Source organism: Mastigoproctus giganteus, chromosome 4 (genome assembly GCF_048544385.1).
Source record: "Mastigoproctus giganteus isolate SK-2022 chromosome 4, ASM4854438v1, whole genome shotgun sequence".
NCBI classification, from domain to species: domain Eukaryota; kingdom Metazoa; phylum Arthropoda; class Arachnida; order Uropygi; family Thelyphonidae; genus Mastigoproctus; species Mastigoproctus giganteus.
This window is the reverse complement of record NC_143578.1, coordinates 160,458,167-160,483,474: the sequence shown is the minus strand read 5'-3', so window position 1 is coordinate 160,483,474 and position 25,308 is coordinate 160,458,167. Positions and strand designations below refer to the sequence as shown.

Here is a 25,308-nt window from a genome sequence, read left to right as displayed (position 1 = left end):
TCTGTAACCAAGTTACAAAGGAGGTTAGGCAGACGAAGGCAGATTACGAGAAAAAGGAGGGAAAGAGTTCTTTACTTATGTAAACTCTAGAAGGTTCTGATAGCGATGGTTCAACTATTGATGATCCTGCTCAGGTAGCTAACAAACTAAATGAATATTTTGCATCTACATTTACACATGAGGAGTTATTCAGGGAGGGGAATGCCAGAGGTGTATTAAACTCTGCCAGTAAGCTAGATAATCTTGTAATAACTGAGATAAAATGGAGGAGAAATTGTTGAAGATAAACATAAGAAAGGCACCTGGGGTGGATGGATTCTATCCAGTTATATTAGAGGTGGCAAAGGAAGTAACCAAGCCCTTAGCCATAATTATTAGAGCTTCTTTGGAACTCAGGGGAGGTACCCATGGACTGGAGATGTGCAAATGTGACCCCAATCCACAAAGGAGGATCAAAGTGAGACATAGGTAATTACAGACCTGTTAGTTTAACTTCTGTTCCAGGGAAATTAATGGAGGCACTGGCTAAAGAAGCACTGCAGGATCATCTAGACAAGACTTCAGTTATAGCTCGGACACAGCATGGGTTTGTTAAGGGGAAGCCTTGTCTGACTAATTTCATTGGATACTACGATTCAATCACAAAAGAACTGGATGCAAAGAATAACTTTGATGTATTTGGATCTTAGAAAGGGCTTTGATACTGTTGCACATGGAAGATTGCTGCACAAATTGGAGCAGTGTGGCATTGGAGGCAAATTGCTCTTATGGATAAAGGGATGGTTGAGTGGGAGAAGACAGTGGTAATCAGTGGACACTGCTCTTCGGGAACTAATGTTATTAGTGGGTCCCTCAGGGTTACGTGTTGGGTCCATTGTTGTTTTCTGTATTTATAAATGATATTGATGATGGTGAATCAGGCTTAATGTCCAAGTTTGTAGATGAAACAAAAGTTGGCAGGGTTGTTAATGACACTAATGACAGTACACTGCTGCAACAGGATCTAGAAGATTTGAGCAGATGGGCTGAGAGGTGGCAAATGAAGTTTAACATTGACAAATGTAAAGTACTACATATGGGAAGCAGCAACCCCAGAATAACGTATCAACTCTGTGGTGTTACACTGACATTGGTAGAAAATGAAAAGGACCAGGGGGGGGGGTAATTGTGCAGGCAGATATGAAGTTTACCGAGCAGTGCAGATGGTCTGCAAGAGTAGCTTGGTGTCATTTCAATAATATACAGGAATTTTTCTAGCAGGGATAAGGAGGTGATTATTCCCTTGTATAAGGCAATGGTCAGGCTACGCCTTGAGTACTGTGTACAGGTGTGGAGGCCTCATTTTACGAAGGATGTAGATTTGCTTGAGTGTGTACAGAGAAGGGCAACAAGATTGGTGAGGGGAATGAGGGGACTCTCTTACCAAGAGAGGCTTAAGTTTTGCAAATTACAGTGTCTGGAGACTAGGCACCTGCGAGGTGATTTCAAAGGTCATTCTCATTGAGGTGTATAAAGCCTTGAATGGTATGAGCATGCTGAATGCTGATGGGATTCTTCCTCTTGCTCAGAATAATTGCCTGAGAGGGCATAAATTCAAATTGAGGAAAGACGGTTGTAGGATAGATGTGCGGAAGTTTAACTTTAGCCAGCGGGTGGTTGATTGCTGGAACAAACTTTCATCTGTCGTTATAGAAGTTGATAGCTTAAATAGATTCAAGGCAGAACTTGACAAACATTTGGAGTGAGTGGATGGGTGAAATAAGGGGTTTTTTTTTTTTTTTGGCTGATGCTATATAAGCTTGCTTTCTTGCATCATGTGCCTTTGCTAATGCTAATCAAGTTTTTCACCAAAGAAGGGAATGGGCCAAAGGTCTTTCATTAAAGGTTGGTGGCCATGTATGGGAGCAGTGCACCTTCACAGTACCAGGTGAAATTCTTGTCAATACAATTCAAGATGGATGGGTAGAGTGTCTGCTGAAGACACTCTACCCATCCATCATGTGATTCATGTGCAGGAAGACCTGTGACAGGGGCAACTCCAGAAATATGACAAGTTGTGCAAACCCTGTACTGAGTGGTAGACATTTAAATGTGTCACATATCTCTAGAAATGTGACATTAGCAAGATTAAGAGAGATAATTAAGAAAGAAAGCTTCTTTCTTCTTCTTTTACTGCAACAACAAAAAAAAAAAAAAAAAAAAACCACCTTCCCATTTTACCTATCCATTCAAAAATTTGTCTAGTTTTGCTTTGAATTTATTTAATCTGTCAACTTACATAAGAACAGATGGATGATTTGGCTAAAACAGATTGGCTAAAAGCAATTTTCTGCACATCTATTCTACAACTGTCTTTCCTCAATTTGATTTTATGCTTCCATGCTTCCTCAGGTGCATAATCTGACCATCGGCATTCAAGGCCTTATACAGCTCAAATCAGATCACCTTGCAGGTGCCTGGTCTCCAGATGCTGCAATTTGCAGCATTTGGAGACAATATCTGAGGGAACAGCTATAACCATCCTCCATGAATATATGGGTATGACTAAGGTCAGTGCAAGGTTGGTTCCCAGATTTCTAACCCCCGTGCAGATGCAATTCAGAGTATAGTGTTCTGAGGAGAATTTAGAGCTTTATGGAAGGGATCCTGAAACTTCCATCTCCAGAATTAAAGGTGATGAAACATGGGTTCATAACTGGGATTCTGAGACCAAGAAAGAATAAATGCAATGGAAGCAATACAAAGGAAGAACTACCCCCATCCAAAAAAATCTGGACATTACCTTCAGCTGGCATGATTATGCCCACCATTTTTTGGGATGCTGAGGGAATTTTGTACATTTACTACTTGGAACACAAGCATATAGTCACTGAGAGTCTGCATCCATACTGTACAACCTAAGGGATGTCACATAAAAGAAAAACGCATAAAAAAAAATAAAAAAACATAAAATCACATAAAAAAAAAAACAGTGGTACACGTGACTGTGTAATTAAAGGAGGCAGCAAAGGAAGTATGCAAACCCCTAGCCATAATTATGAGAGCTTCTTTGGACTCAGGGGAGGTACCCATAGACTGGAGATGTGCAAATGTAACCCCAATTCACAAAGGAGGATCAAAGGCTGACACAAGTAATTATAGACCTGTTAGTTTAACTTCTGTTCCAGGTAAATTAATGGAGGCACTGGTTAAAGAAGCACTGCAGGATCATCTAGACAAGAATTCAGTTATAGCTCAGACGCAGCATGGTTTTGTTAAGGGCAGGTCTTGCCTGACCAATTTGATTGGATACTATGATGTAGTCACAAAAGAACTGGATGCAGGGAATAACTTTGATATTATATATTTGGATCTTAGAAAGGCTTTTGATACTGTTGCACATGGAAGACTGCTGCACAAATTGGAGCAGTGTGGCATTGGAGGCAAATTGCTGCTATGGATAAGAGGATGGTTGAGTGGCAGAAGACAGAGAGTGGTAATCAATGGACACTGCTCAACGTGGACTAATGTTATTAGTGGAGTTCCTCAAGGTTCAGTGTTGGGTCCGTTGTTGTTTTCGGTGTTTATGAATGATATTGATGATGGGATATCAAGTTTAATGTCCAAGTTTGCAGATGATACAAAGGTTGGCAGGGTCGTCAAGGACACTACTGACGCTATGCTGCTGCAACAGGATCTGGAAAGGTTGAACAGATGGGCTGAGAGGTGGCAAATGAAGTTTAACATTGACAAATGTAAAGTACTGCATATGGGAAACAGTAACCCCAGAGCAACGTATCAACTCTGCGGTACCACACTGACAGTGGTGGAGAATGAAAAGGACCTGGGGGTAATTGTGCAGGGAGATATGAAGTTCTCTGAGCAGTGCAGACGAGCTGCAAGAGTAGCTCATGGTGTCTTGTCAATGATATACAGGAATTTTTCTAGCAGGGATAAGGAGGTGATTATTCCCTTGTATAAGGCAATGGTTAGGCCACATCTTGAGTACTGTATACAGGTCTGGAGGCCTCATTTCAAGAAGGATGTAGAGCTGCTGGAACGGGTACAGAGAAGGGCAACAAGATTAGTAAATGGAACAAAGGGTTGCTCTTACGAAGAAAGGCTTAAGTTTTGCAAATTACAGAGTCTGGAGACTAGGCACCGGCGAGGTGATCTGATAGAGGTGTATAAGGCCTTGAATGGTTTGAGCATGCTCAATGCCAATGGGATTCTTCATCTTTCTCAGAATAATCACCTCAGAGGGCATAAATTCAAATTGAGGAAGGACGGATGTCGGATAGATGTGCGGAAATTTGCCTTGGGCCAGCGGGTGGTTGGTTGGTGGAACCGACTTCCATCACTTGTTGTTGAAGTTGATAGCCTAAACAAATTTAAAGCTCAACTGGACAGGTATTTCGAACGAACGGAGGGGTGAAATGGGAGAGGGTTTTTTTTTTTTTTTTTTGGGCTGATGCTGAATAAGCTTGCTTTCTTGCATCGTATGCCTCTACTAATGCTAATGCTAATGCTAATACTAATGCTAACGCTGTGGAAAACTTTCCAGGGGTGTGCTGCTGATTATTCAGGACAACACACCAGTGCACAGGTCACATGGTGTTGCTGCTTTGAGGGACTGTGATGAGACTGTGAAATCAAGATGTGGCCTAACCACTGCTTTGTACAATGGAATAATTACCTCCTTATCCTTGCTGGCAAAATGCCTGTATAGCACTGATAAAACCCAATTAGTAACCTTGGAAGCCTATCCTCTCTGTTTAGCCTATCTTCATGCCTGACTGCACAATTACCTGCCAGTTGGTACATTAATCTGGGATTTCTTCTACCCATATGCAGTACTTCCATTTATCAATTTAAATTCAATTTACACTTCTAAATCCATTTGCCTAATTTTTCCAGTTCTTGTTGCAGTAGCATACTCTGATTACCGTTATTAATGCCACCCTATCTTCACCTGCAAATTTAGACATTAAGCCAAATATGCCTTAATCAATATCATTAATAAATACTGAAAACAACAATTAATACACAGAAAACTACACTCACAGTGTGAAATGAAACAGTATTAGTTTTCTGCTATCTGCATTTGCTGACCACTACTGGTGTGAGCAGCATGGAAATCCCCCCCACCCCAGAATGACAATAATTAGTGGCCTTTCACACAATTCCAACTATGCTCATGGCTAGCTTATATTTTTACTTCTTGACCCAATATCAATTGCAATAAAGAGGATGCAATAAAAATTACATCCATCCCCACTGAGTGTTGACATGCTCCATATAATATTATTAATACTCATCATCTTGCATTGCCAGAATGCTTAATATTTAGGCTCCCCCTTTCTGCTGCTGCTGCTGCTTGGTTTTCTTGCATATGATGATTTCTGTTCATTCATCCTGAGACTGCATGCTGTTCGAAATGATATTGTGTTGTATATTTTTGAGTTGAGAAAGTGCCAATCTCAAAGGCTACTTTATTTTTTATATTTTAAAATGTTTTTTTTTTTTTTTTTTTTGGTCTTGTTTTCATTGTATTTATCATTTACCATTTTGTACAGTTCATTAAAAATTTTATTTTGTTTATTCAATGGATACAAGAATGTTTTAATGATATGGTTCCTGATGCACAAGGCATTTTCTCTAATACTTCTGTATGTATTAAATCAATCAATACTGCATAGTGGTAATAATTCAGGGAGAGATAGATACAATAATTGTGGGGAATGATTTGTGGCATAGGAAAGTGAGGGTCAACATCTCAGCCACTGTCAGCTGATCAAGTGCAGCTGTAGTGAAAGTGTGGCAGGAATGGTCTGAAGAGAAGCACACAACCACCCAACATGAGACCACTGCTGATTGACAATCAAGGTAAAAGCCAGTTGGCATGTGCTGCCCGGGACAACAGACAGCTCAACGATCCCTCAATTAATGGCAGACTACAACCAGGGAGCAGAGAAAAATATTTCCAAGTATCCAGAAAATGCTCTTGCATATAAATCTATAGAGTAGGCAACCTATTCACATGCACATGTTGAATGACAACACCTTTGTCTGAAATGGGCACAGAAACACCATTCCAAGACAGTGGACAACTGAAAGAGTTGCCTGGGCTGCATCATTCTGATGGATGGGTGCATATTTGATAGCGAGCAGATGAAGGCTGCAACAAGATTGCATAGATGGACGAAAACAGGCCAGTAATGGTGGTATCATGGTTTGGAGGATGTTTACATGGGCATAACTGGGTCCCCTTCATCCTCAATGAACATACCCTCGCTGCCAGATCCTACCTCAGTATTGTTTTGGACAAAGTGTTTTTCCTTACCTGATGACTGTGTATCCAGTGATCAACAATAGTATGCTCTGGGTCACAAGGCCTGAATTGTGCAGGAATGGTTCAAGGATTGTGTCCAAGCATTTCGTGTGCTTCCCTGGCTACCAAATTCTCCCAACATAAATCCCATCGAACATTTGTGGGATGTAGTGGAACGTTCTTCTGCCCAGCTGGTCCAGGATACTTGTGGATGCCTTCCATGGTCTTGTGAAGTTGATGCCATGCTGAGTGCAAGGATAATCATGGTGAAAGGTGGCTCAACATGCTATTAAGCAGGTGGTCATGATGTCTGGCTCGTGACAATATATGAATGCAGATTGTACTAAAGGTTGAAACACACTACTATCACCTCATGGGAGCTCACTTGTAAACATGTCAAGCGTCAAAAGTGAGGGAGCTATATTTAACATTTAGTTTATTGCTCAGAGACACGCTGTTGTCATTGGCTGTATTCACAAGATAACAAGTCAGCCTGCAAGGCCGAATCACGTTTTCAGGAGGTCACATTTTTCTATTCAAACAGAAATTTCAAGAGGAAAATGGATGAAATGCTAATATAAAATTAAATTACAAGTAAGTAATGCTGTTTTGAGTGCACAATAAGAATATCCGAAAACCAACAACAACATCAAGGACGTTGCTCCTGTGCCTATTCCAAAAGAACCCTACACTTTGACCAGCTACTCGGTATACTCATTGCAAATGTCTAGTCACATAAGACGTTCAAAAATTGACCAACAGTATTACAGTTAACAAATTTAGAGGACTAAATTTGTTAATTCCAAAAGAACCCTACACTTTGACCAGCTACTCGGTATACTCACTGCAAATGTCTAGTCACATAAGACGTTCAAAAATTGACCAACTATTACAATTAACAAATTTAGAGGACGAACGAGTCGATCATTTCAATTTGTACAACTCATAACAATTTCACACAAGTTCAATTTTTAGCACTGAGAAGTAGTTTTTTTGTTGTTATTAAATTTAATTTAAAAAAATTTTGTATTTTGACAGAATCCTTATTCAAAATCAAACTTACAGTATTTCAACTTTCCTTAAATGTACAACTAATTTTTCCTTAGCACTGATTGAATTTCAAAATTGTGTATTTTGCCCTTGTATCCATCCTTAATTAGATTATATAGGAAATTAAATTCTTCTTTATTCATCCGTAAGTACATCTTAAAACGATTTTCATCTTCTTCTAAGTCCTGCAGTAAATTTTGGAATTCGCCCCTTTCTGTTCTCTTCAGTTTATGTCGCATACCCATTGCTTACTCTTTTTTGTTTTCTCAGCTATAAGAAAAGCACATGCATTTTCTAAATCTTCTTCAATATCTGAAGAAGAGGATGAACTGTGGCAATTAATTTCACTTCAGCTTTCCCCAAAGAGAACAGCACATATATAAAGTTACAGTAATGCATCTCCCATGACCGACTTCACAGTTTACACTAAACAGTGAAATGATGTGAGGTGATAATAGTGTGTTTCCACCTTAAACTGTAGTTCTGCTGTGCTTAATCTTTGTTTGTTTGTTATTTGGTTTTTAGGAGCATTAGCAACTAAGGCCATATTGCTCCGTGAATATGCAGTGGTCATTCCTGACCTTTCCGCATCCTCCGTATTTGGTGGTGACGGGCTCGAACCCCGGTCTAATCAAGAAGTGTGTGTGCTACGCACTGCTGCTCCTACCCACCTGGCTACGGAGGCGCCTGCTTAATCTTTGAGCTATCTAGGGTTGTGTCATTTAGATTTACACCTCTAGGTCAATTTTTTAAACCACATTAAAATATAAGTGTCTAGTGACTTACACTAATTTCAATCACTCAGTTGATTCAGCAGTTACTGTACAGAAAATATTCTATGTAAGATGTAGGAACAAATCCTTCAGAGAAGTCACCTTTACGCACTCTTGTCCAGCCATCACCCTGATCAAGTTCCACAACATCAAATTCTTCTCCTTCATAAACATTTATGGAGCCTTCATTTTGACCTATAATTTACATTAAAAAATCAATTTAATTTTATTATAATAATAAAAAATACATCAAATTAAAACAGAGTAACAATCCTAAACCAAACAATACACAAAGGTCATTCAAATCAAAATCAAATAAAAGTTATATTTCAACTATACATGCTAATCTTCAATGTAATCAGTATTGGAGGAAGCATGTATATATATATATATTCTTCCAATGCTGAGCCAATTCCAGGATTCCCTGAGAAGTTTTGTGGTTGATGTTGAAGCCATTTCTGTACTGCTGTCTTCACTTTTTGATTTTTTTGATGCACTAAGAGGTTACATCCTCTTAGTGCATCAAAGGTAATAATCTTATGCAGTTCAAAAGTTTCAAAAGCTTCAGCTCTTGTAGCTGATTCACTGTTGAATGGGCATTATCGTACTGTAGGCACATAATGGAGCACAGGAAAGCATGATTTTATTTCAAATTGCTGGTTTAATTGGTTCAGAAGTGCATCACAGGATTTGTCACTTGCCACTATTTCTCCTCTCGTAAAATAACGTTCCAGAATCACTCCTTTACAATACCAGAATGCAATAAATAACACTTTCCTGGCTGATGTTTGGGCACAAGGCTTTCTTCAGTCAAAGCAAACCTGCATGGTACCAGTTTGAATTTGCATATTTGCTTTCTGGTGTGTAAGAGTGCACCCAGGATTCAAGATGCAATTGGTTTCAAAGTGCAACTCCATACTAATGACAATATTCACTTAACCCAACTAATCTTGGAAAGTGTGGAACTTCTTCAATAGTAATGTGATGTTTTCCCATATGAGTTATTCCAATGCTATTGTGACACTCATTTATTTTCATAAAGAATTAGTTTTGAATAGGTAAGAATAATAAAATTTAAGAATGTTGGCTAAACAGCATCATTTTTACTATTAGCAAGTTTACTATTAGCAAGCGTTTTTCAATAAGTTTACGTTTTTAAGTTAAAAATTAACTTAAAAACTAATTAAACTTAGAAGCCATAACATGACCCTGTCTACTTTGCTTACCACCATCTTGCATCTCACATATCATGAAATATCTCATTACTGGGTTTGTTTGGATTTCCATAATGTCTACCTGCAATGAGATCACAAAAAAGGATTGAAACCTGGGTCTGGCAAACCAGTCAACCCTGAGCTAAGGAGAGTTTGACAGTTTGCAATAGCCTCTTCTGTTTCAACCCTCATTTCTGTCTTTCTTTCCTTTCTACTGACTTTTTGCTTTTTTCAAGAAAAGGGTGAACAGAAAGTGGACATGGAAGAGTCCAAATGGATTAACTACTAATGAAATCGACTTCATCCTCACTAATAGAAGATATATTGTGAATGATGTCACCGTCCTGAATAAGGTAAATGTTGGAAGTGATCACAGAATGGTAAGATGTACACTTGATATAGATGTAGGAAAGGAAAGGAAAAAACTGACTCGAGTAAATAATACAAAGGTCTTTGAGATAACAGAAGAGGAGAAAAAGCAGTATGTACTGGAACTTAAGAACAAGTATGAGCTTCTGCACACTGCTGAGGACCAAGATATCGACGAGGAATATTACAACTTTTTGAAAGTGATAAAGCCCAAGAAACCTATAGGGAAAAAGAAATCCAAAGAAGAAAAAATTAGTCAAGAAACACTTGTCATGATGAACCGAAGACGACAAATGAAAAGCAAGAAAAACATTGACAGGGAGAAAATTGAGTATACTGAGTTATGCAAAGCCATTAGAAAGAGACTCAGAGAGGACATAGGAAGATTTAACACAAGAAAAGTAGAACAAGCATTAAGGGAAAACAAAGGATTTAAATCAGCAGCCATGAGCAGTAATACAGAAAGACAAATGATACTGAAACTGAAGAATAGCGATGGTGTACTTATAAACAGCAGAGAAGGCATAATTCAAATAGCAGAAGACTACTATAGAGAATTATACAAGGAGCAGGGGAATGATGCCAGCAGTGGGGAAGATGGATTGCAAAGTAGCAACACATACAACATACCCAATATTCTTCCTGATGAGGTAGAACATGCATTGAAGAAAATGAAGAATCAGAAAGCCCCAGGGGAAGATGAAGTTACTGTAGAGTTGTTAAAATTGGGAGGAAGAGACATAACACAAAAACTGGCAAGGCTCTTCACAAAGTGCATTAGAAAAGGTGTGACGCCTAAGCAGTGGAATAATGCAATCATAGTTTTGCTGCATAAGAAAGGAGATAAATCAGAAATTGGAAATTATAGACCAATTAGCTTGTTATCCCACATCTACAAGTTGTTCACAAGGGTCATTACTAACAGATTAGAAAGAATACTGGATGAGAATCAACCGAAAGAGCAAGCTGGCTTTAGGACAGGATTCTCAACTATGGATCACCTTCATGTAATATCACAGCTAATGGAGAAAGCAAATGAATATAAAACACCATTATGCCTGGCATTTGTGGATTATGAAAAGGCATTTGACTCCATACAGCATAAGGCAATGTTTCGGGCACTGGAAAGACAAGGCATTGATACCCCATATATTATGATTTTGAAGAAAATATACGAGAGTGCTACCTCCTTTATTAGACTAGACAAAGACAGTAGGAAATTTAAAATTGAGAAAGGAGTTCGACAAGGAGACACAATATCTCCTAAGCTGTTTACTGCTGCCCTTGAGGAAGCTTTCAGAAGATTAGACTGGTCGCAGAAAGGAGTCAATGTGAACGGAGAGTACCTAAACTATTTGCGATTTGCAGATGACATTGTGGTCATAAGCCATGATCCCAAAGAATTAGAGGAAAATCTTAATCAGTTATGCACAGCTAGTAAGGATTTTGGACTAAAGATGAATATGGCTAAAACAAAAGTAATGATGAACAAGTATGCCACAGAAAGAGACATAATGATTGAAGGAGCAGTAATTGAAAAGGTGGAGTCATATACTTATCTGGGACAAGTTATTAGCTGTAATAATGATAAATGGCTGGAAGTCAAGAGAAGAATAAATTTTGGATGGATAGCATTCAGGAAATATAGTCACATACTGAAGAGCAATATCCCAGTTTGTCTGAAACGTAAAATAATGGACCAATGTATACTCCCCACCATGACTTATGGAAGTGAAACTTGGGCACTCACCAAAAGAATGGAAGAGAAGCTGAGAACCACACAGCGAAGAATGGAACGAATCATATTGGGAATAAGACTGTTAGATAAGAAGAGAAACACATGGATTAGGCAACAAACTCAAGTAAAGGACATTCTTATCAAAACTAAAGAACTAAAATGGTCTTGGGCAGGACACATAGCTCGAAGACATGATGACAGATGGACTAAGAAAATAACAGAATGGTATCCAAGAGGAGCTAGAAGAAAACCTGGAAGACAAAGGCGGAGATGGATAGATGAAATTCATGAGTTTGCGGGTAGTAAATGGATGTCCAGTGCTCAAAACAGAAGGAACTGGAAAGTTGCTGGAGAGGCCTTCATCCTGCAGTGGATTGAAAATGGCTGATGATGATGATGATGATGATTTTGCTTTTGTCTAATGTCCATCAGAGACCTTTTTGAGATTTAGTTTGGTTTGGTTTGGTTTGGGGTTTATTGGCGCATCAGCAACTGAGGCTATAATGCGCCAAATACCGGTCATATATAAAAAGTGAAAATATTCAGTGACCTAAGTAGTTAGGCCACCATGTCAAGATATAAAAGGAGTAAAAGTACAAAACATATGAGCAAAGGAATGCCAAATGAATTTTAAATTCGATTAAAAAGGTTTACTGATTTTAAAAAGTTAAAAACAGCAGACACATTGTCATTGTCGGATAAAATCTGACTGAGTGTATAAGGCTCAGCCAGAGGACTAAAAGCGGTAAAATAAAAATCACGTTCGTGTCTAAAACGTGGACACTCGGTTAAAATGTGGCGTATACTTAAATAGGTGTCACAATTCTCACACATAGGACAGTCATCTGCCCTCAGCAAAAAAGCATGTGTAAGATGACTGTGTCCTATGCGGAGCCGAGCTAATACAACTTCCTCTCTGCGATTCCTGCGCAGACTAGACTGCCAATGTCCGATTACAGGCTTTATCTGATAGAGCTTGTTTGTGACTTGCTCATGCCAGGATTGTTGCCATTGGGACAGTAATTTGTTGTGTATTAACTGCCTGTAGTCTGTATAGGGGACTATCAGGCAATAACTGTTTTGGGGTTCGGGTGACCTGGCCGCAGCATCTGCCAGTTCATTTCCCACTATCCCAATGTGGCTTGGAATCCAGCAGAAACGAATGTCAAATGAACACTCAAACAAGGAATGCAACGTCTGCTGAATCCGGGTCACAAATGGATGAGGATTATACCTCATACCCGATAAAGCCTGCAGTGTACTTAGAGAATCAGTGTACACCATACACTTTTGGTACCTATGGGTTTTAATGTGGTCCAAGGCTAACTCTATAGCATACAACTCAGCTGTATATATGCTGCATTGTTGGGGAATCTTTCCAGATATAGAAAGACCTGGAAAGATAGCAGCACATCCAACAGACAACTCCGACTTCGAGCCATCAGTGAAGATAGGCAAGAAGTCGGAATATTCGGTCCGGTGGGCAGCGTAGAGTTGGTGGTAGACAGAAGATGGAGTTGTGGACTTTCCCCAATTTTTAAGGGAGAAGTCGCATGATGGAATGCGAGCATGCCAGGGTGGAAGTGATTGCCTTGGTGACTGGGCAACATTGTCTACCGTGATGTCGAGCTCTCTGAGCAGATCTTGGACACGGATACCAAAAGGCCGATTGGCAGTCTGACGAGTGTTATATAAGTTTTCCCATTGTGGCTTGAAAACGGACGTCCACGTAGGGTTGTCTGGCAGGGATTTTAATTTAACAGTATATTTTAAAGACAATTGCTTTTGTCGCAATGACAGTGGTGGTTCAGATGCTTCAACATATAAACTCTGGACAGGGGATGTTCTAAATGCTCCAGTAGCAATTCGGATGGCTTGGTGGTGGACTGGGTCCAGCCATCTAAGTACGCTGTTTCTAGCCGATGTATACACTTGGGACCCATAGTCTAGTTTAGATCGGACAAGTGCACGATAGAGGCTGAGCAAAGTGGAGCGGTCTGCTCCCCATTTATTGGAGGAAATAGAGCGTAGGAGATTCAGCCCTCTTGTGCACCTTGTCCGAAGTTGACGAATGTAAGGTAAAAATGTCAACTTCTTGTCGAAAATGAGCCCCAAGAATTTTGTCTCAGGTGCTACTGGAATGATGTCTTGTCCGAGTTTAAGTTCTGGTTCAGGGTGAAGGTTCCGTTTGCGACAAAAGTGTACGCAAACGGTCTTCTGTGGCGAGAACCTAAAACCATTAGTCACTGCCCAAGAGTTGACGTGGTCTATGGCATGCTGCAATTGTCTTTCGATGACCCTCATATTGCATGACTGCAAAAAGATGCTAAAGTCATCTACAAAGAGGGCACCGTTTACGGTAGGAGGAAGTTGTTCGGTTATAGAGTTAACTTTGATTGCAAAAAGCGTAACGCTTAAAACTGATCCCTGTGGAACTCCCTCTTCTTGGCAGAATGGTCGGGAGAGGGTGGATCCCACACGAACTTGGAAAGACCGGTCTGTAAGGAAGTTTTTGATAAAGAGGGCAATGTGTCCTCTAAGACCAAAGTTATATATATCTTTTAAAATTCCATATCTCCAAGCCGTGTCATACGCTTTTTCCATATCAAAGAAAACTGACACCTGGTGCTCACGTTTTAGGAAAGCATCACGTATAGATGTTTCCAAGCGGATTAAATGGTCAAGTGTTGACCGATTCCTTCGGAAGCCACACTGTATCCTGGAAAGGAGGTCATTAGCTTCTAAATACCACAAGAGACGAGCATTGACCATTCTTTCCAGGATCTTGCACAAGCAGCTCGTCAGAGCAATAGGACGGTAATTGTTTGGTGTTTTTGGATCCTTTCCTGGTTTCGGAAAGGGAAGGATAGTTGCCACATGCCACGAGTCCGGAAATGTCTCTTCAATATAGATTCTATTATAGAGACAGAGCAAACGATCCATGGATTCCGATGAAAGATGTTTAATCATCTCATAATGGATGTCGTCTGGCCCAACAGCACTCGCCTTGGAGAGTAAGAGTGCTGCTTTCAGCTCCCACTGTGTAAAGGGCTGATTGTATTCCTCGCGATTGTTAGAGGACAGCTTCAGGTGATGTTTTTCTGCTGTCTGCTTGTGTGCGAGGAACTCTGGGGGGTAAGCTGTTTCTGAAGACACTTTAGCAAATGTCTCCCCTAGAGTATTTGCAATTGCAGTTAGATCTGCAATTGTACATCCATTATGTTCCAGGATCGATGAAGGGTGTGAGTTGTATTTGCCCTTCATTTTCCGAACTTTGTCCCAGATGGCTTTGGGATTGGCGGCCCTTGTAAGGGAAGATGTAAATTTGATCCAAGATTCCTTTTGGCTCTGACGTCTAATGTACCGTGCTTTGGCACGTGCACGTTTAAAGGCTATTAAATTATCTGTGGTGGGGTAACGGCGGAAAAATCCCCATGCTTTGTTTTGAGCCTTCCTAGCCGCTGTGCATTCTCCATTCCACCATGGTTTTGGAAAACGTGGAAAACGGGACGATGTCCTGGGAATTGCAACTGCTGCTGCCTGGACTATACTTTCTGTGACGTTTTTTACTGCCTCATTAATTGGCTCCTGGCTGACTATGGTGGTATTAAACGTTGCCAGATGACGAAAGGCATTCCAGTCGGCATGATCGATCTTCCAACGTGGTATCCTCGACTGGTGACATTGTCTCCCATTTGAAATGGTGGATAACACGGGGAAGTGATCACTACCATAAAGGTTATCTTCGACCTCCCAAGTACTCAGAGGCAGGAGGGAAGAGGAGCAGATGGAAAGATCAATAGCAGTAAATGTACGGGTAGCCGTGTGGAAAAAGGTGTTAGATCCCACATTTAGAAGGGCCAGATCATTGTTTTCAAGCAATCGCTCGATAATCCGACCCCTTCTGTTGATGTCAGAACTACCCCACAGCGGATTATGTCCATTAAAATCCCCTAATAATAGGAAAGGGGGTGGCAGTTGCTTAATGAGATCATCAAGGTCTGCCTGGGCGGTGTCGTTCCCAGGTGGCAAATAAATGGAGCAAACAGTTAGTAGGAACCCTACTGTAAGACGAACTGCTACAGCCTCTAGATTAGTGGTAAGAATCACAGCTTGAAAGGGGGTGTGGTTACCCACAAGGATAGAAACTCCTCCGTGGGCAGGTCCATCCCCAGCTCTGTCTCTGCGAATAACTGAGCAGTTCCGTAAGTAAGGGTCTTCATTTGCCGTTAAATATGTCTCCTGTAAGCAAAAGCAAGTTGGTTCATGCTTACTCAGGAGGGCCTTGATGTCATCTCTATTTCTACGAAATCCACGGCAATTCCATTGGAGAAATTTAAATGTACCCATTATTTTGATTTACTGGGTCCGTCTGGTGGCTTCCGAAGGGCTGAGGGCTTCATTTTCTCAGTCCTGGGTTTATCTCTCTTTGGAAAGACTGGACGTTGGCCTGTATCCATTTCTTCTTCGTCTTTCGCAAAGAGTTCCAGGACAGGGTCGTCCTGTACCTCCTTATTTTCGACATCCATTGTCTCTTGAATTGTAGATGTCTGCTCCCCTTTCTTCTTGGTTTCTTTAGTACTCTGTTTTGGAAGTGGTGGAGCACTAGGAGGTACGGATATAGCAGTGGCGGCTGACTGTGATTTTTGGGTGGGCTTTTCGGAACTTAATAAATAGCGCGCAATGGGGGTAAAAGACTCCCTTGGTGGAATACTCATATCAGTCTGAGTACCAATGGTACTTTTCCCAGAAGCTTTCTGGGCATATGAGGGCTTGGCGCTATTTATAGGTTGGATGCGTCTTCTGGCCTCCTGATAGGAGATGTTTAGCTCTGTTTTTAGTTTCTGAATTTCCTTCTCCTCTTTCCACCGCTGGCATGCTCGAGAGTATGCAGGGTGTTCCCCTTGGCAGTTTGTACAACTTGGCTTAGAAGCTAAACATTCCTTGCTCTCATGGTCTTTAGCACCACAGCGAGCACAGGCGGGGTTGCCACGACAAGCTGTTTGAGAGTGGCCATACTTTTGGCATTTAAAGCACCTCAGTGGGTTGGGGATATAAACCCTCACTGGGCAGTTTAAATAGCCTGCTTTTATGGAACTTGGAGGCCGTGGGGTGTTAAACGTTACGATGAGAACTCGGGTAGGGACGAGATTCCCATCCTTCCGCATCGATATTCTTTTGACAGCCGTCACTCCTTGCTCTTTAAGTTCAGAGCAGATCTCTTCTTCAGAAACATGAAGAAGATCCCACTCTGATATGACACCGCGTGAGAAATTCAAGGTTTTATGGGGAGTAACGATGATCGGTAATCCCCCTAAAGATGTGGCTTTCAGTAGTTGCTGTGCATGTTTTTGGCTTGCAGCCTCAACTAAAATGTCTCCAGAACGTAGCCTTTTGACAGATTTTGGGGATCCTGTCAACCCTTCTAATCCTTTCTGGATGAAAAAGGGTGACATTTTCCCGAGTGCCTGCTCTCCGGTGGAATGGAGAATGAGGAAAAGCGGTGTGACAGATGGTGGTGTATCCTCAGTTCTGGCTCTTTTTGCACAAGTATTTTCTGTGGTTTCGTCTCGGTTAGGTAGGGGCCTTGTTGGGGCCCCAGAAGAAATAGAATTTAAATTACTCATAAGAGTAAAGAAAAAGTGTCTGATGCCTAAGTACCTCACCCACCACGGAGCCCTACGAGGGGGCGCCCACTCGTGAACTAGCAGGTACTGCGTACACGAATGGGACGCCGAGTTCGCTTAGAACACCATACCCACGTTTCCAATAGGTCTTTATCCCGTCCCAGGACCAAAGGGAGGGAGACTTATTGGAACGCAGTTGACCCTAGCAGTGTAATACCACCCGCCGATTGATCCCAGTCGGGCCGGTCCGGGACCACCCGTCTCGTCGAAGCAGGGGCCAAAGTGGTGTATTGAAGCTGGGCCCCTCAACCACCAGGATCCCCCTTTCCGCTTCCACGGGTCGCGGCGCACGGCTGCACACGCCGGATTTCAAAGATGTAACCCTGAAACCAAGGTATGGGCGTTAGATCCCAGTGATGCTAATCTGGAAAACCAGCAGCGTCACTGGGAGGTCCCCTCACCACGTACAGGTGCCCACGTCGAGGGGTTTTGAGATTTAGTCTTTTAATCTCAAAATTAAAACACGAGTCTGGGTAGTGGCATACACTTTAAATAAAGAGCAATATATTTCTCCAATGAAGCAGTGCTTTTATTTAGAGTGGTGCAATACTAAGGCAATTCAGAGCAAATTGTTTCCACAACATGAGAGCAATGCACTAAGCAGCAAATCCAGTTTTCTCACAGTTATGTACAATTCAGCTTTCATCGCTCAACGATTGGATTTGGGTTTTATTGGCGCATTAGCAACTTAGGCTATAATGCGCCAAGACCAGGTCATGTATAAAAGATTAAACTTTCAGTGACCTAATTAGTTAGGTCACTATGTCAAAAAATATAAAAAATGTACAAAAGATAAATCAACAGAATATCACAATAAAATATAAATTTTATATATAAGCAAAAACGTTTATTGATTTTAAAAAACTAAATACAGCAGACACGTGGTCATTGTCGGATAAAATCTGGCTGAGTGTATAAGGCTCAGCCAGATGACTAAAGGCGGTAAAATAAAAATCACGTTCAGGTCTAAAACGTGGACACATGGTTAAAATATGATGAATAGTTAAAATGGTGCCGCAGTTCTCGCACATAGGACAGTCATCCGCCCTCAGCAGAAAAGCATGTGTAAGATGACTGTGTCCTATGCGGAGACGAGCTAGAACAACTTCCTCCTTACGATTCCTGCGCAGACTAGACTGCCACGGTTCAATTACAGGCTTTATACGATATAATTTATTCGCAGTCTGTCTATTCCACGAATCCTGCCATTGGGAATGTATCTTTTGATGTACTATTTGCCTGTAGTCTGTATAGGGGACTAACAGGCAGCGGTTATTATTGGGAATTGCTGATTTGGCTGCGGCGTCAGCCAAATCATTTCCTCTAATCCCAATGTAGCTGGGAATCCAGCAGAAGCGGATGTCATATTCGCGTTCATGGAGATCGTGAATCTTCTGCTGGATGCTAGACAGAACTGGATGAGGATTATACCTCACAGATATTAGAGCCTGTAACATGCTAAGACAGTCGGAATATAAAATGAACCGTTGGTATTGGCATTTACTAATTCGATCCAAGGCTAACTCAATTGCGTGCAGCTCTGCAGTAAATATGCTGCATTCAGAGGGAATCTGCTCTGATATAGTGCTGTCTGTAAAGACAGCAGCAGATCCCACATATGATTCTGACTTCGAACCGTCTGTGTAGACTGACCATCTGTGTCCGACTTTCCCCAGTTTCTAAGCGACAAGTCGCATGCCGGGACACGAGCATGCCAGGGTGGAAAGGGTTGCTTTGATGTTTGGGCAACCTTGTCTACCTTGATATTGAGTTCGTTGAGTAGCTCTTGGACACGAATACCAAAAGGACGATTGGCAGTCTTATGGGTTTTGTATAAGTTTTCCCATCGTGGCTCAAAAACGGAGGGCCACGTAGGATGGTCTGGCAGGGATTTCAGTTTTAAAGCGTACTTTAAAGACAACTGCTTACGTCGAAACGATAACGGTGGTTCGCTTGCTTCAACGTATAAACTCTGGACAGGAGAGGTTCGAAATGCTCCAGTAGCGATACGTATAGCCTGATGATGGACAGGATCCAGCCATCGAAGTACACTGTCTCTGGCTGAAGAATATACTTGGGACCCATAATCTAATTTGGATCGCACAAGTGCACGATAAAGCCGTAGAAGGGTGCATCGGTCTGCACCCCAAGATAAGGAGGAGAGCGAGCGGAGAATATTAAGCCCACGTGTGCACTTTGTGCGGAGTTGACGGATATGATCCAAAAAGGTTAGTTTTTTATCGAATATGAGTCCCAAGAATTTTGTGTTCGCTGCTACTGGAATAGCATTTTGTCCGAGCCTTAATTCAGGTTCAGGATGAAGATTATGCTTGCGACAAAAGTGTACGCAAACGGTCTTCTCCGGCGGGAACCTGAAGCCATTAGCAAGTGCCCAGGAATTCAGACTATCAATGGCTTTCTGCAGTTGTCTTTCAATAACCCTCATGTTGCATGACTGACAAAAAATGCTAAAGTCATCAACATAGAGGGCACTGTTTACAGTCGGAGGAAGTTGTTCTGTGATGGAATTTATTTTGATGGCAAAAAGCGTGACACTTAATACTGATCCTTGTGGTACTCCCTCCTCTTGGCTAAAGGAGCGAGAGAGTGAGGATCCCACATGAACTTGGAACGATCGATTGGCTAAAAAGGTCTGAATAAAAAGGGGGAGATGCCCTCTAAGGCCTAGGCTATGTAAATCTTTTAAAATGCCAAATCTCCAAGTTGTGTCATACGCTTTTTCCATGTCAAAGAACACCAACACCAAGTGTTCGCCTTTTTGGGAAGCATCCCGGATGGATGCTTCCAATCTAATAAGATGGTCCAAAGTGGACCGGTTCCTTCGGAAGCCGCACTGGATGTTGGAGAGAAGGTCATTTGACTCGAGATACCATATTAAGCGAGAATTAACCATTCTCTCCAGGATTTTACACAGACAGCTAGTCAGAGCAATAGGACGATAGTTGGTGGTGACTTTTGGATCCTTTCCTGGCTTAGGGAAGGCAAGAACGATTGCCTTTCGCCAGGAGTCCGGAAACTGCCCTTCAGTAAAGATTCTGTTATACAGAAGGAGCAGACCATCCATAGATTTTGGTGATAGATGTTTAATCATTTCATAATGGATGCCATCTGGCCCAACGGCACTTGCTTTGGAAAGAGCAAGGGCTCTTTCCAGTTCCTGAATAGTGAAATCCCCGTTGTAGGGATAAATGCTTTTAGATTTAAAGCTAAGTGCCTGTTTTTCGATTTTATATTTCAGGGCCAGGAACTCTGGAAAATACGAAGATGTTGCAGAGATGTTGGAGAATGTTTCCCCAAGAGAATTAGCTATTGCAGTTGGATCTGCAATAGCTCATCCATTATAATCTAGGATTGAAGAAGGGTGGGATGTATATTTTCCCTTCATTTTCCGGATTTTATCCCAGACTACCTTAGAGTTGGTAGACTGGTTAATAGATGATGTAAAACGGATCCATGATTCCTTTTGACTCTGACGGCGGATATATCGTGCTTTGGCTCATGCACGTTTAAAGGCTATAAAGTTAGTCGTGATAGGATATCGACGGAATATCCCCCACGCTTTGTTTTGAGCCTTTTTTGCTGCTGTGCATTGTGAATTCCACCAAGGTTTAGGAAATGGTGGAAACCGGGCAGATGTTTTTGGAACAGCATTTGCAGCTGCTTGGACAATATTTTCTGTGATGTACTTAACTGCATCATTGATAGGCTCTTGACTGACTTTGCTAAGATCAAAATTTGCTTGATGTTGGAAGGCAGTCCAGTCAGCCTGATCTATCTTCCACCGTGGTAACCTAAAAGGAAGACATGGTCTTCCACTGTGTAACAAGGTTATCACGGGGAAGTGATCGCTTCTGTATGGATTCTCCTCCACTTCCCAAGTGACTGAAGGGAGTAGAGAAGGGGGAGCAGATAGAGAGATCAATGGCAGAAAAAGTACGGGTAGGCATGTGGAAGAAGGTGTTTGTTCCAGTATTTAGAAGGGAAAGGTCATTGTCATTTAGCATATGCTCTATGACTCGTCCCCTTCCGTTGATGTTAGCACTACCCCACAGGGTGTTATGTCTATTCATATCCCCGAGAAGTAAGAAAGGGGGAGGCAACTGCGTTAGAAGATCATCAAGGTCTTCCTGGGAGATGTCAGTCCCAGGTGGCAAATAGATAGAGCAGACGGTTAATAAAAATCCCACCGTAAGGCGAATTGCCACAGCTTCTATGCTAGTTGTAATTAGCAAGGGCTGCACTGGGGTCTGGTTACCCACAAGGATAGCCACTCCCCCATGTACAGCGCCATCCGCAATTCTATCCTTACGAAAAATTGTGGTGTTATGCATCGTGGGATCGTCATTTGCCTTTAGATATGTCTCCTGCAAGCAAAAGCAAACTGGCTCGTGCTTTTGCAGGAGGGCCTTGATGTCATCAATATTTCGCCGGAATCCACGACAATTCCATTGTAGGAATTTAGCCATTATTTTGGCTTGGTGCGTCCATCAGGGGGCTTCCGAGGTGCTGAGGGCTTAGTTTTATCAGTCTTGGATTTATCTTTTTTGGGGAAGAATGGACGCTGTCCCGTGTCCATTTCTTCCTCCACAAAGAGTTCCAAGACTGAATCTTCGGGTACCTCCTTCTGCTCGACATCCATCTTTTCTTGGGTACTAGGGGGGACTTCCCCTTTTTTATTCTTTTCTTTCATAGTTACCTTTGGAACTTGTGGAGCATTAGGAGGTACCGATATAGGAGTGGCAGCTGATTGGTCCTTCTGCGCAGGTTTTTGAGAACTTAAAAGGTAACGTGCGATGGGAGTGAAAGACTCCTTTGGAGGAATGGTCATGTCCGAGTTCCGACGGAACATCTCCCTGCTACCTTCTGGGCGTAGGTAGGTTTCTTGATATTCAGGGGTTTGACCGATTTCCTTGCCTCCTGGTATGATATATTTAGCTCTGCCTTCAACCGTTGAATTTCTTTTTCTTCTTTCCACCTCTGGCATGCTCGTGAATAGGCCGGGTGTTCGCCTTCACAGTTAATACAGGTGGGTTTTGCGGCTGAACATGCTGTTGTTTCGTGGTCCTTTGCACCGCATCGAGCGCATGCAAGGACTCCAAGGCAGGCCATTTGAGAATGTCCATACTTCTGGCATTTAAAACACCGTAAAGGGTTCAGAACGTATGGACGCACTGAACAGTTGATGTATCCAGCTTTAATCTCATCAGGAGGTTTAGGAGAGTTAAAAGTCAGGATAACGCTCATGGTTTTAACAATTTTTCATCCCTTCGCGCAGTGATTCTCTTGACGGCAATGACTCCCTGTGGTTTTAATTCGGAGCAGATTCCCTCCTCGGTTACGTCGAGAAGATCCCACTCCGAAATGACACCTCTCGATGAATTGAGTGTTCTGTGTGGTGTCACTGTTATAGGGATTCCTCCGATTGATGTTGTTCGGAGTAGATGTTCTGATTGCCTGTCATTTTTAGTTTCTATTAAAAGGTCTCCAGAACGAAGCCTTTTAACTAATTTGGGTGAACCTGCTAACCCATCTAACCCTTTCTGAATAAAAAAGGGCGACATTTTACCAATCGGTGTCTCATTGGTAGAATGCATGATTAAGAACCTTGGGACTGGCCCTGATGGTAATTCGGTTCGCTGCCTCTTTTTAGCAATAATGCTATCTGTTTCGCCGTCTAAATTTTCAGATAGGGACCGGGTTGGGGCCCCTGAAGAAATGAGTTTATCAGGATTCATGGAGTTTTTTTAATTGTTCAGTGCCTGGGCTCCCCACCCACCACGGAGGCCAAAGGGACGCCCACTACCCGGCATGCAATAAATGCGCTCGGGAGTGGGACGCCAGGGCTACCCAGACACTATACCCGCACCACGGCCAGCCCGAATCCTGTCCCTCGGACCATGAGGGTAGGGGCGTGGCATTGACACGGTTGACCCTCGCAGGCGAGCCTACTAGCCGATTGATCCTAGCCGGGCCTTCCAGGACCACCCGTCTTGTCGAAGCAGGGGCCAAAGTGGTGTATTGAAGCTGGGCCCCTCAACCACCAGGATCCCCCTTTCCGAATTTCCACGGGTCGCAGCGCACGGCAAACACGCCGGATTCCATCGATGTAAGCCTGGAATCTGGGCTGTGGGCGTTGGATCCCAGTGATGCTAGTCTGGAAGTCCAGCAGCGTCACTGGGAGGTCCCCTCACCACGTACAGGTGCCCACGTCGAGGGGTCATAGCTCAAGGCTTTTGCCCTGAATTTAACTATGTCTACTTACTTACCACATCATCTGGTTTTCATTTAGGTTACTGTAATACCTAGGAAACTCATGGCAAAATGCCTCCACAATGAGGTTGATGCACAGTGACACTCCAAGTTTGCTCACAGCTATCTACAGAAAGAGCTATGCTTGACATGTATAATAACTTATTAAGTGATAAATAAAGACACAGAGGATATTATTAGATCAACAATATAAATAAGTAAATTAGGTTTTTTTTTACAAAATTTTTGATTTTTGGTAATAATTTCAATCTACTGTTAGGCAATCAAGTCAAAACAAATTAATGTTTAAAAATATTTATGTAAAGTTTTCATTTTTAGAATTTTTTAAAAATTCCACAAAAAACTTTACTCCATAGAGTCAGGCTGGTAGTGGTAAACTAACTAACAAGACTCCCCCCCACACACACATTCAGCAAACTCACTCATTTAATTAATCTAGACTTATAAGATCATAAGCTCTTTAAAAAAATTGATGGAAAGGTCCTTGCTGCATGCAGGAGAAAGAAATGAAACTTGACCAGGACTGAGTGTTGACATGAGATTATAGTTATTTTTCTTTGTGTTGTACAGATTATGGCTTGCTTGGCTGTTACATTAAGTGATTTCATACTGATGACATGTTAGTTTTATGGCTGGAAGGGTATGTGACTATCTGAGTTGAATGATATGTCTAACATGTGGAAGTTACAGGGTTGTTTTCTTTGGTGGAGGAGGACGGAAGGGATTAATGTTGGCATAATTAGTCCTGTTTTGGATTAATGCTAGCCAGTGGGGAGAGATGAGTGTTTCTCCCCATTCTAGTTGTGGAGGATAAGCTTCTATACATTTTCTTTTTTTTTTGATAGGATGTAACTAAAATTTTGAGCTTTTCAAATTGAAATCATAACTTTTTTTAACTTTAATTAATCTAGGAATTCATAAATCTGGGATCCTACAAATAAATCATACAAAACCACTCAAGGTTTTGACAATGATGGCTTTAACTAATTGGACTACAAAATGACTGCAATGTTAGTTAACTCTCTAGGTCAGAGGTTCCCAAACTTTCTCAGTTCACAGCATCCTTAGTGTCTCAGTAATTTTTTTATGGCACCCCTAGGCCAAAAGGAACACCTAACAGTTCCGTTTATTAAGTAGTTATGTCCAAACAACTTAAGTAATGTTGAAACTGAACTACCTCGAGCTAGTAGTTATGTGCCATTTGACAGATGTTGAGCATCACTGTTTCCCTCGAAAATTTAAACTATCCCGCAGCACCGCTGTGAGTTCGCTGGGGCACTGGGGCACACAGTTTGGGAACCACTGCTCTAGGCGATGTTTAAAAATTATAATAACAGCAGTGTGTACAATTATCTTTACTTCATCAGTTTCAGTTTTTGGAAAAAAGATAAAATGGGCCAAAACAAGATACTTTAATATTTTATTCTTAAATTAATTCTTAATTTTATTTTAACATGATATTATATAAGATCAAAATCATCATTAGAAACAACAGTTGCTATTATCCAAAAACAAAATATGTATTTTCTAACTACTGTACAGCCAAAAATCACTGGCAGGTGAAAAATAAAGGAAACCAAAACTCTGTGGAAAGTTAGCATGGATTTTTTTTGTGGCTAAACTTTTCCAGTTACCAAAAATAATGTGAAATATGCCCTGTCAGCTAGATGATTAAGAATGTTTTCTAGGCTTGCAGTTTTAGCCCGTGCACAAGATTTTCATGTGAAGCCTCCCTAAAAAGGGAGGCTTCACATGCTTTTCAAAATATTGTGCCTGTTTATGTATGGATTATCTAGAGATAATCAAGTAGGTGCTGCCACTGATGATCACTGTATAATGTGTAGCAACAACATGGTGAATGCAATGATCCTAGAGC

At 41.6% G+C, this 25,308-nt stretch overlaps 1 protein-coding gene across 1 annotated transcript in view; it reads right to left on the bottom strand.

The window, feature by feature from the left end:
* Positions 1-25,308, bottom strand: part of LOC150087145 (formin-binding protein 1-like) — a 345,740-nt gene that overhangs the window by 5,406 nt on the left and 315,026 nt on the right. Inside the window, exon 14 of the mRNA XM_090371850.1 lies at positions 8,147-8,328. Coding sequence (XP_090227976.1) covers positions 8,171-8,328 — 158 coding nt within the window. The 3' untranslated portion in view covers positions 8,147-8,170. The remainder of the gene's footprint in view (positions 1-8,146; positions 8,329-25,308) is intronic.